This window comes from Limulus polyphemus, unplaced genomic scaffold, assembly GCF_000517525.1.
Source record: "Limulus polyphemus unplaced genomic scaffold, Limulus_polyphemus-2.1.2 Scaffold51, whole genome shotgun sequence".
Lineage (NCBI taxonomy): Eukaryota > Metazoa > Arthropoda > Merostomata > Xiphosura > Limulidae > Limulus > Limulus polyphemus.
In genome coordinates, this window is record NW_013665661.1 from 1,456,714 (window position 1) to 1,469,430 (window position 12,717).

General features: G+C 34.2%; 1 protein-coding gene across 1 annotated transcript in view; it reads right to left on the minus strand.

Moving 5' to 3' along the window:
* Positions 1–10,946, minus strand: part of LOC106463207 (dimethyladenosine transferase 2, mitochondrial-like) — a 26,241-nt gene extending 15,295 nt beyond the window's left edge. Inside the window, exons 1-4 of the mRNA XM_013923208.2 lie at positions 9,905–10,946; positions 9,294–9,362; positions 6,300–6,391; positions 3,356–3,503 (exon numbers count right to left, since the gene is read on the minus strand). Of these exons, the coding sequence (XP_013778662.1) occupies positions 3,356–3,503; positions 6,300–6,391; positions 9,294–9,362; positions 9,905–10,055 (460 nt within the window). The 5' untranslated portion in view covers positions 10,056–10,946. The remainder of the gene's footprint in view (positions 1–3,355; positions 3,504–6,299; positions 6,392–9,293; positions 9,363–9,904) is intronic.
* Between the last annotated feature and the right edge of the window lie 1,771 nt (positions 10,947–12,717).

Genomic DNA, 12,717 nt, shown 5'->3' on the forward strand with positions numbered 1-12,717 from the left:
CATGCAGTCCATCAGTTTCTACGGTCCAGGACAGGCATGTTTATGAAGCAAAATATCACAAGGTCATGCACCTACAAGCAATCTTGTGGAACACCCCATCTCAACAGTGAGTGTGGGAAGCCATGGAAGATAAAGCGCGAGTAACATGGCTGTACAGCATGGATTTTGGGTTAAAGAATACCTGGTCAGGCACCACTCGCCACAGAGCAGGATATATAGGATAAAGAAATGGAGAAAGGCCCTGGAAAAGAAAGTATGTAGAAAAACTTACCAGTTAGAGTCACACCAAAGTCTGAAGAATGGTGACAGGTGGTAGAAAAAACCCACACAAAGAGGAAATCACGATATGATGGAGATAGTGGGAGATGAACGTACTGGGTGTAGTCCACATGCCAGACTGCAGAATCTCCTCCACTGAACGACAAAGACGAGGAGCAAGGGAAAATGTCAGGTGTCAGATCTGATGGGAGGACACCTGGAACAACTTCCGGGAAGAGGAAGGTAGGGATGAATAGGCCAGTCAAGCCAAAAGATGGACCCAATTGGTGAGGGTAGAAGGAGAAAGGTCCCGAGTGGAGGAGGAGGATTTCCAGGGGATAAAAAGTTGGGAACATGTACCCCTGAAGGAGACAGTATGGGCAACATAACAAGAAAAAGCCCTGATCGAGCACAGAAGCCTATCTGGATCTGGTCAAGGGTAAAGGTGGGAAGTGGAAGGAAGGGAAATAGGAGACACAACCCTACTGAGCTGCCGAGGTCTTAGGGAGAAAGGAACAATCTGGATAAAGGGTACATGAAACGTGAATGGCAAATAAATCAGACCATCAACACCCACAGGCTAAAAGAAGAAGGAAATATGTTTTAAGGGAATGATGAAACATGGAACACAAGGAAAGTGGTTCAAACAGAGGTAAAGTAAGAGAATAGAGGACCACATTAACATCCCAATCTGGAAGGGTAGGTCACCTGGCAGGGTGTCATATCCGGAAGGAACTCGTAAGCATGGTAAGGACAGGGGAAGTAAAAACTCTACAGTATTGAGAAAAATGAAAGGTATGGGATAAGACTGCCCAATATACCAAAAGTGAGTAGACCAAAGACCCATGTTGAAAATCTCTGCCACACAAGCCACAGTAAGACCAATGATGAAATACCTTCCACTTGTGTTAGTACACTTTCATGGAAGATGAATGGATGGAACTAGCTAACAAGGAAGTGACTCGACAAGTAAAAAGATCTTCTCATGAAGGACTGGACAAAAGCCAGGTGTGAATATGCAGGAAGAGAAGGATGGGATGTAGGACATGTGACTGAGGTTGACGAAGAAGGTAGGGAGAAAGTGGAAGAAGGGCAGGAGGAGAGAGGAGCAGTTGCTGTAACTGTATAAACCAAGGCTTAGCTGGCCAATAAGGAGGAATCAGGAGTACCTGAAAAGGAGTGGAGTGGATGAGAGAAATCACCCAATGAAGTAATTTGATGAGTGGGTACACGTAAACTTGTGTGCCCAATCCTGGCTGAAGGAATCACTGCCAGAGCCTGGGGATGAGGTGCAGGCAATCAAAAGAGAGGTAACTTGTTGTTGAGGCCTGTAGCAAAGGCATCCACGTGGGGAGAACCCCACTGATGTCAAAGATCCCTGAAAACGAGGGGATCTAATGACCACTCTGTGGGATATATCCAGTCAGGGTGCAAAAGTTGATCCATGACCAGATTGAAAACACCCAGCATATGATATGCAATAAGATGAATATGATGTGCGTGAGCCCAGTATAAGAGATCCAACAAACAAAAACAGATATCTCTGTACCAGGTGCCCCCTTGGTGGTTGATATGTGCCACCACCATAGAATTGTCTGAATGAACCATCACCAGACAATGTTGGGCAAGAAGAAGGAAGTGAAGCAATGCTTGACGTATGTCTAGAAGTTTGAGAACATTGATATGTAAAGTTTTTTCTTCTGCAGACCAATGGCCCAAAGCCTCCTGGTGACTGAACCATGCCCCCCATTCCTGAAGGGATGCATACATGAAAAGTTGTAGATCCAGATGTAGGGGAGGAAGTGACATGTCCACCGACGTATGGACTTTATCCAACCACCAAAGCAGATCATCTCACAGGGAAAAGGAAGGGTAATTGGGGTGGAAAGAGGATCCTGAACAAGGTTCCATCGATCGTGAAGAGCCCACTGAAGGAATCTCATATGGGCACGTCCAAGGGGGGGACAGTGATGTCATTGATGACCACGCCCCCAAAAGTGATAGAACCTCACAAGCAGTAAATGAGTGAGCCAAGAGGTGTGGTAAACCAACAGTTCCATTGACACAGTTGTAAAAAAAGAAGGCTGAGCTCGACTGATATGATTGTTTAAAAAGACCCCCCAAATGGACAAGATATTGAGTGGGTCTGAAGAAGGACTTTTCCAGTTTGATCAACCAGCCCACTCAAGCCACTACAGAAAGGAGCTGCCAAGTATGATTGACGATTCCTGTTTGGAATGGGCTAGAAGAAGCCAGTCGTCCATGTAATAATGAAATCTCAGTCCCAGAGAGCATGGAGATGTTGAGCAAAAGCTCGGACTACTTGGCAAAATACGTAAGGTGCTGAGGCAAGTCCAAAAGGGAGGGCTGAAAAATGGATAAACCACCCAGAGTTGGACAAACTGAAAATAAGAACGAGACTGAGGTGATATCAGTATACGCAAGTAAACATTGGAGAAATCCATTTTGGTCATCCACAGCCCCAGAGAAAATACCCATCTCAGGGTAAGAAAAGACTCCATGATGAACCAGGGTAGTGAAACAAAGTGGTTGAGGTGAGATAAACTGATTACTGACCGTCAATCCCTGGTTTTCTTGGGGGCAATGAAAAGGCGGGAATAAAAACTCTGTGAAGGATGTCGAATAGGTTCAATGGCTCTCTGCAAGAGCAATTCCCGAACCACTTCTGACAGATGCTGGCTGGTCACGGGATCTTGAAGTCAAGGGAAGAAAACAGGGTAAAGAGAGATGGGAGGTGGGGAAAGAAACTGGACAACAAATCCTTCTGACAGAATCTGAAGCACCCATTGATCGCTGATGAAGGAACACCATTATCACAAGTACACAATTATCACATCGTCTTAATTCCAACTGGTTCTTGATTAAATATTTAGTTTTTTTTACTGAGTTTCACATTTTAAACAGCTTCTCAATAAACTTTTGTTATATTATATAATACACATAACACTACAGCCAGATAGCTTAACTATTATATCTTCTACTCAAAATGTACACTTTAATGCATTGAATATTTTTGTTGTATGATTGTATAAAGTTATATATAGAGAATGTAAAAATGATTTAGATAGCAACATACGTTCTTTCCACTCACGGTGCTGCACTCCTTTCAGTAACTCATCAACAGTATTATCTCCTGTGTGTATATCACGAGCTGAAAGTTTTGGAAGATTGAGAATGTCTTCTTTAACAATCTCTAGCTGTGAAGGATACTGCTTTTTAAGATCCTGAATAAAACAAAATTCAACAATAAATCAAACAGAACCAACTATTTATCATTATTACCATAATGCTATGTCTTTCTGTTGTATGATACTACATACATTTTTTTTAGTTCACTCAGATATTTTCAAGTTTATATAGCATTGCTAACACTGTGCAAAGTATTTATAAAATATCAGTTATAAAGCTGCTTCTTCACAGATCACATCATTGGCTAAGAACTTCATAATTATCATTAAAATTTACTACCATACAAACTGAAATAATTACACGAAATCAACTGTATCAATAAAAGTGTTATACCCAATTATTAACTAATAAGAACAACAAAAAACACTATGCAAGTTGTCAAATCAAAAGTCTAATGATGAATTTTTTAGAACAAGTGCTGTAACTAATATGAAGTGGTATACAACTCATATGGATTAGAAAATTAATGAATTAAAGAAAAAGATCCAGGTAGCACAGCCAATAACAATAATGCTTAAAAAAACAGTTGGAATTGAATACAGAAATATCACTATAAATAACACTAAAATGAGCATTGTCTTTGCAGTTATTTTTGGATAAATTAACTTATTAACATTAGAATTGGATGATTAGTAGAGTTTGCTGGTTGATTAATTATTGGGCTCATTAGTTGATACATTTGACTAACTGATTATTCTCGGGAGTTGACTAAAAAACTTATAATGCTACAAATCAGGTTTTGATATCTGTGATAGGCAGAGCACAGATAGCCCAATGTGGAACTTTATGCTTAACCCATTAACTGCTGCAGGAGCAGCTCAGTTGCCGTTTTCTGACTCACAGATAAAACTGAGTTGCCATCAATCACAATAAAACGGTAATTATCGTCATTTGCATAGAGTTATAGTTATATATTTTAGGGTCAGATAAAGTTTTCAGTACAAGCATACAAGTCCAAAGCTTGGAACTAAAGGAAGAATAATCACATGTTCAATCTAAAAAAAACTTATCACATCCCTTTTTATATGTACATTGCCAATGTGATCATAAATTTTGTTAAAAACCTATTCTTTTCATTATGATACAAGAATCCCTAGAATATTATTTGAGTGCAACTTTTTAAATTAGAACAATTTAAATGGGTCAATCTATTTCAAATCAATAATTTCAGGAAGATTTCTCACCTAACCTCTTCCAATTGTGATGGTAATTGGCAGGGATGTTAGTGCCATAGAAATATGTGACTTAGTCTAGCTTCACTTCTTCAGGTTAACAGTTTTTGTGTGAGAGGTCACCAAATATTTTACCCAAGATGATTCCCAAATCAGACCAATGACATAAAACTACTAATAACATTTTTATTTTTCATGCTATAGTACAAATTCAACTGGGGAAATATTATCTGGCCCAGGAGTTTTATCATTTTTTCCTTAAAAAAGCTCAGAATTGATGAGATCATCTTGTTCAATCTTACTTCCATCTAGCAACTGCTCACGTTGCCAAAGAACAACAGGGGCAACAACAGTACTCAAGAAGGTCAATAACTGAGTCAGTAAAGACTGTAATAATGTTAATGTTATACCATTTATGTGAATCACCTCATTACAATAGCCTTTCCACTTTGTGTATGAACACTAACCATTCACATCTGTTCAGCCAACGTTACTACATTATTAAAAGCATGAGTTCAGCAAGTTGTTTTTCCCTTTAAAGTCATTCTTAAATTTATCACCCATGAAATTATATAATGAGACACAATGTAATCAGTGAATGTACATCCTTTCAGTATCTTACCTGGATTTTGGTCATAAAGTTGGGGTGACACTCAAAGTGAGTTCAAAAGTTAACAATTCGAGGTCTGAATATCAAGAGAATTGGCATCTTTGACTACATCACAAAGAGAACTTTCCAGCAATTCTTTACTTTTTAAAGTAGCATTAAAATTTAAAATGTTATTGGTACTTTTATGTCATCAGTCTTATTCAAAAGCCATTATGAGTCAAATATGTGGTGATCTCTCACATAAAATTTGTTCAACCTAGGGATGCAAAACTTGGCCAAATCTTACTTTTGTATGATAATAATTTCCTTGTCAAACAGCATTAAAATCCATGAACCTTCAGTTTCAAGGGTAAATGATCTGATATGAACTGACCCACATTTTTAATTTATCTATCATCAATAGACACAAGGCAAACATAAGACCAATGTGATAATTTCAAACTGATACCCTAGAGAACAGTAAAACATTACTCAAATAATGCACTTAGTGACTTTAACATGCTTAAAAATTATTCATCATTACTCATTATGGAAGATTTTTTTACACAAAAGATAAATGTTTGAAACATTATTAATACTTTTGTACATTAGTACTAGAAGCAATTAGTCAATATGAATATAAAAGAAAGACCTTATTTTTTTTCCATCACAAACTAAACATGCTTTAGAAATGCATTCTTCACATAGTGATATCCCAATTAGGGAAGTCGAGTTTCACCTGACAGCTTTCATAACAAACTTTTTTTATAAAATGATTACTGATTTTTATTGCCACTTACATTAAATGAACCAGATTTTAATATACAGCAAATTCTTATGAAAATGAATTTTATTACTGCACAAACACAACAGTCTAAGTATTCTCATAACCTTACAAATACTAGTCTTGATTAGTATAAAAAAGAAAAAATGAGCTTTTTAAATTTATAATAATATACATACTGTACTTGTAATTTTTCATACCAAGTCTTAAAACTATAATAAACCCTATACATGATGAACTCTCATTTTTTCAAGAAAAATTATGTAGAAATCCTTGAATCACTCACTTCCAATTGACTTAGAGAGTCTGCTCTTTTCTCAAATACTCTTAGATGAGGAACTCCAGCTTTCAGAAGGCCTTTTGTCAACAAACACAGACCTAAAGGTTTCAAATACAAGGGAGTATTGATTATTGAAATATAATAATTACCAAGATACTCTACAAAACATTACAATACTGATAAATATCTGATCCATTTAGATATTTCTCTGTCTGCTGAAATTCAATACGACTGGATATTGCTCTATCTGCTGAAATTCAATACGACTGGATATTGCTCTATCTGCTGAAATTCAGTACGACTGGATATTGCTCTATCTGCTGAAATTCAATACGACTGGATATTGCTCTATGTATTGAATTTCAGCAGAACTGGATATTGCTCTATCTGCTGAAATTCAATACAACTGGATATTGCTCTATCTGCTGAAATTCAATACGACTGGATATTGCTCTATCTGCTAAAATCCAATCCAAATGAGTGCACTATCTGTTGAAATCTGATCCATATGGATATTAATTTTGTAATAAATTAGATAATACAAAAGCCTTTCCATCAGTGGATTACTTCACAATATTACACAGGCATGATACTCTTTGCACATGCATAACATACAACAGGTAATGTGTCACCTAGCCTACTGGTGCTTTCTACTAGCTTCTAAAAATTGTGGCATTTACTTTGGAGTCATAATACAGATAGGTTATCATGGCAGCAGCAGCAAAAACTTTGACAAGTGTAATCCAAACAAAAATCGATGTGGGGAATCTGCTATGTACCACATTCAGGTAAAGGGACTGCAGTGGTTACTTACTTATGCAAAACTGTAAATCCTTATTACATTTTCACAAACCAATTACAAAGTATCTAGTTTAATACTGTACTATAATGAAGTGGTAGCACAGGCATGCAGTGCACTTTCAATATGTATGACCACATATGCTATCTGATCTGAAATATTCAAATACAATCCAATATCAGTATATGGATATCTGAAATCTAATATTCAATCAAAACTACTATTTATTTCATCCCTACTGAGCACTAGCCATAGGAATTCCAGATTTTAGAAGGACTTTTGTCAACAAACATAGACCTAAAAGTCTTGAATATAATGAAGTATCTACTTAAATTCGTTTTAGGTGTTTTGGCATAATTAAAGATAAAATCTTTAATGGTTGTTTCAGCTGACTAGTTTTGTTAATACAGTTACCATCATCAGACAGTAAGATAAAAGAACACAAACCTAAGACATGTAAAACTCAAACGTGGCTCCACTTAATTAAGGTAGTGTTGCATTGTGCTATAGAATAGTTTGCTTTTCAGATGTGATAAAAGCTACAACATTTAAACAAGTTTAAAATGATATTAGGTGAGCATTTTAGAAATCATAATTAAATACAGGAAAATAAATTGCTATAATATGTAGCTTAAAGTTATGTAGTACAAGATGGGATAGTCTAGATGGACCAAAACAGCATCTTCTTATTCCTTGGATATAAAATGAAAATCAGTAGGAAGTAAGACAGATTTATCCGCCAACCTGTGGCGTGCAAGGCAAAAACTTCAGATATACTTGTCATTTAGAAAATGTTACAAGTTGTGGCACATAGCACAAATTTTACTTAGAATTTCTAAACAAACATGAAATGTTATGAAAATGCATGCCATTAAATCTGTGACAGTACTTGAAGCCAACAGCTAGTGTTTTTGTGTTCTGTAAGTAAGGCAAACTCTGTTGCTACTTTCCCTAACTGTATTAGGTATAATGTTTGAATCTAAGTAATAAAGTTAAGGGTAAAAAAGACAATGGAAAAAAAAAATGACAAAAAAAATCACACAAACAGGTAAAAAAAGTATCATGGCAAACATTGTCAATAACTATTAATTCATAACAGAGTTTATGCATGTATGTGATAATAACAAATAAATTCTTATTTCAGAATTTGTCATTTCATGCCATTCGTAAAATATAGGACTTATTTTGACTTTTTTACCTGTTTATGTAATTTACTTTGTCTTACACAAATGTTTAAAAATGTCAAAAAAATGTTTTGGGTAACAGTATCAATAACTGTTAATTCATAACAGGGTTTATGCATGTATCTGACAATAGAAAAGCAAAATGCTTATTTCACAATTTGTCTTTTTATCCCATTCGTAAAATATAGGACTTTTTTATCTGTTTTGTAATTTTATTTTGTATTACTGCCTCCAATATTGTTTCATGTATCTAATTTCATCACTTTCAATTTTACTTTTTATTATTACTACACTTTTATTATAGAAATTGTTTTCTTTGTTAACTTAATATGTGTATTTAGGACTAACCTATATCTTCTATTCTGGCCAAATCTTGTAGACAAAGTTGGCATTATAGCCAAAAATACCATGAATAACAAGGGTAACCAACTGATGAAACAATGCATTCTAATATTCAAATGTAAGAACACGAGTATATTTAATTAGCTTTACTCATTACCAGGTTGGTTTTTTGATTTGTAGTAGGTAGATAACTTACTCTAATTGGAAGTGAATATTAATTATTTATTTCATTTAATTTGCAATGCCTTTAACTTTGACTGATTTACTCCCCCTCCCCCATTCCTATGGATCTAGATTTGGGTAAGTGGCACTTTAATCAAAATTCAGAACCTACAAATGGTACAACTGCCACAAACATTGGCTATGCCTGATAATCACTTCATAATAACAAATAAAAAGAATGCAATTATACTTCATTAGGTCAGAATATTATAATATTATCTACAGGGAATCTTGTTCTCAAACCCAAAACATATTTCTGTTTATATTAATGGTGGTATCATAGTGTTTTGTTTTACATATCTTTGGTATCCCCATTCACATCAAATGAAACTAGAGAAATGAGCCTAAATCCAGCTGTTTTGAGATTTTAAAATAAACTATTTTTGATGGCATTGAAAATTATTCATCTGTTAATAAGTAATCAAAAAGTTAGTCATTTTTTTAAATTCATACCTGGAGATGCTTCAAAGACATAAGTTTCTTCATTGAGAAATTGTGATACTAACTGATGTGTCAAAATATCTGAAAGACAAATTTACAGTTAGTTTAGAGTAGAACACACTCATCCTAGAAATGAAAATAAATGCTTTTTTACTTTTTAAACTTATGCAGAACTGATGTAAGAAAACTAAAAAGCTGTAAATAGCCAGTTTATAATTTCTTCACCTAACATTTCTTATCAAAATACATAAAAGGAGAAAAAAACACATATATACAGTATGCAACACAATAAATGGTAACATGGAAAATATTTTACAAATCGTGTGATGTGAAAATTTAATTAATCTCATTAACACGTTGAACAATAAATTATCTAGTCACATATGGGTACTCAGTTAACTTGGATTCTTTAATCTTCCCTCCAAAACAACGAATATAAGCTGCAAGATTATTACACACATCTAACAAAGCCATGTTTATTCTCAAATAATTGATATCATTTTGCTTCACTTACAAGATACTATTGATACAACCAAATATATCCTATATTCTATTTATCCAAACTTCACCAGAATACTCTTTATTTATTAAATTAAAATTACAAATAAATGACAATAGATTACCTACAACTTGGGTACTAGCTATGTACAAATTATCAGGAAACCGGGTACTTTTTGTCAAACGACCTGAAAGCCCTTGAAGTCGAACAACTTCAGCAACATCAGGAGGTAAGGTTGTTAGATCTATATCCTCCTGAGATTTTTTTTTGCACATTCTTTTTCTTTTTTACCACAGGTTCTTCTGTTGTTGTTTTTAATCCACATTTAACAGAATTAGGGGAAGACCACTTTATTATGTTTAATGGCTTTGAAAATGTGAGAGGTTGAACAGCAAAGTTTCTTTTGGATATTTTAGCAAGAAACTGTTGAAATAGATACACGTACTTCACGATGGAATGTGATGGATAAAGAAATTTCATTCTTGTTGTTCTTTTTTAATTTTCCACAGCAACAAAACACATAATGAAATTATTTGTATTTTCTGCTAGAAAAATTTCTAATTCTAATTTCTTGCAAAAATTATTTTATATTGTATTTATTAAATCTTAATATCAATAATGAGTGCTATTTCACTTAAACAACTGAAAATAAAATCAAAAAAGTTACAAAATTTAAATTCACAAATCTAATAATACGTCAAAATCCTTAAGCATTATCGAATATATATATATAAATAATAACAGTAAGGCCCTGTAAGGGAAGCTTTATTTTATTCATAGGTCTAGGTTCAAATGATAACGAATTTTATCGGTATTAAAGTAAGCCTAGGCCTATCCTAAATTCAAAACCATGAAGGAAGTCCAACATATATAATTCAAGTTATTGTTTTTAAACTTATAAATCAAATACACAAGAAAAGTTTTGCATAGATTTCTGTTCAAAATTTATCATGATGTAAAGTAAAAAAAAAAAAAAATGCGATTAATTAATAGGATGTTTATCTTTTCACAGCTCCAACTTTCAGTTTCACCAAGTAACTACACTTTCAACTTCGAGTTGCACAACAAACACAAAATATTTTCAAAATATTATTAACAATAAATTTATTGTTAGGTAAAAACTAATAAATATTTCAGTGACGCTACGTTGAAAACGAGCTTCATCCCGAAAAATTAACATAACTCCATAAATCCAATTACTGGTATCTGCTATTTTTATTAATATTATTAAACCTATGCCATGTGAGTATTCTGCTATTATCACCATTCACAGATACACGTTACTAAAATGTCATATTAACATTACTATTTTTTATGCTCCGTAATAAACTAAAGCCCCCCAGTGGCATAACGGTATGTCTGCGGACATATACTGCTAGAAACCGGGTTTCGATACCCGTGGTGGGCAGAGCACGGATAGCGCTATATGTATCTTTGTGCTTAATAACAAACAACAACAACAATAAAGTAAAATGAAGCGATAAAGTCGTATAGAACTCAATATTATTAAACTTTCGTTCACAGTAATGAACAAACACTCGTGAATATATATTCACCTCTGTTTGTAAAAGAATTACATGGGCGATGAAATAAAAAAATTAGATGAAAGCAAACAAGATAAAACATTCGCCAATTTGAAAATAAGTTCATTGACGACTTTGAAAACAACGGTTGATGCAACAGCCATTTATTATGTTTCCAGTAAGAAAAAACCGCTTATAGAAAAGATAGAGGAAAAGAAAAATGTAGAAAAAACATTGTGCTGCCTGAAAACTCGAGAACGTATTGTGATAACGTTGTTTTCTCGTTGACGGGTTCTTTTAAGTTATCTGATGAAAATAATTCAACTTTCAGTAAATGTGAAGATTTTGTTTGTTTTAAAGCATAAAGGTACACAATGAGTTATTTGTGCAGAATACTCTGCCTAACAGAAACCCGATTTTTAGCGTTATAAGCCATCTGTCTTACCGCTGAGCCACGAAGGAATGTAGCCGGGGACTCCTTGTGACAAGAACAAATTACTTCATTTCATTTTCCAAAGTTTCTACAAACTTTGGTACAGAAAACCTGAACCACAAAGAATATATATATATATACATATATATAAATTGAAAGTGGCATCTTGTATGTGCAAGATAATGACACAGTGATGACGCATCCCTTTGATGTCACTATTCGACACTGTGTGACACCTGCCATTCCCATATGTGGATATTACAGGTGAGTATTACCAATACTAGTCTAAATTAAAGATTGTTCAGTTATGAAAGCAAAACAAAGCTATTATTTATCTATTTTATGATTTACCTATGTTCAATAATATAGACCCTCTTTTTTTCCACTTTGCGGTTCACGGGCTTCAGTACTTGGGCACTTATACACTGTTGTAACTTGTTGTAGGTCTACGTTACAAATTATATTAACTAAAGTTAAACAACCCAACTTATTCGTAATTCAAAATGTGCAATGGCAAACAGATCCAATTACTTCATGAAAACAAACTCTATATTCTTTCTTAACTATATCCTTGACTAACTTTCATCTCACTCTCTAACAAATATAATGATGCTTCACAAAACGTTGTATTAATAAAATACACTTGTTCTAGATATTTCTAGTTCTTGCTTGATCTTAACATCATATGCCCTCTAACTAACATCTAAATTAAATAAATTATACATTATAAATATAGCTTGGAACACTTTCATATTCCTGGATTGTGAAACCCTCTGACAAATCTTAATACAAAAATGTCACACTAAATTGTCCATTCAAAGTATTTTTGGTGGTTTTCTCTTCCAATTCCATGCTATACAAATGGGATGGCATTTTGCCCCTTGTTTTCATTGGCCATCTTGTCACTGTGTAAGTCCTTCCTGGGTAGGTGATTAGGTGAATCCACTGGTGGCTTCAAGCTATTGTTGCGTCATCGAGATC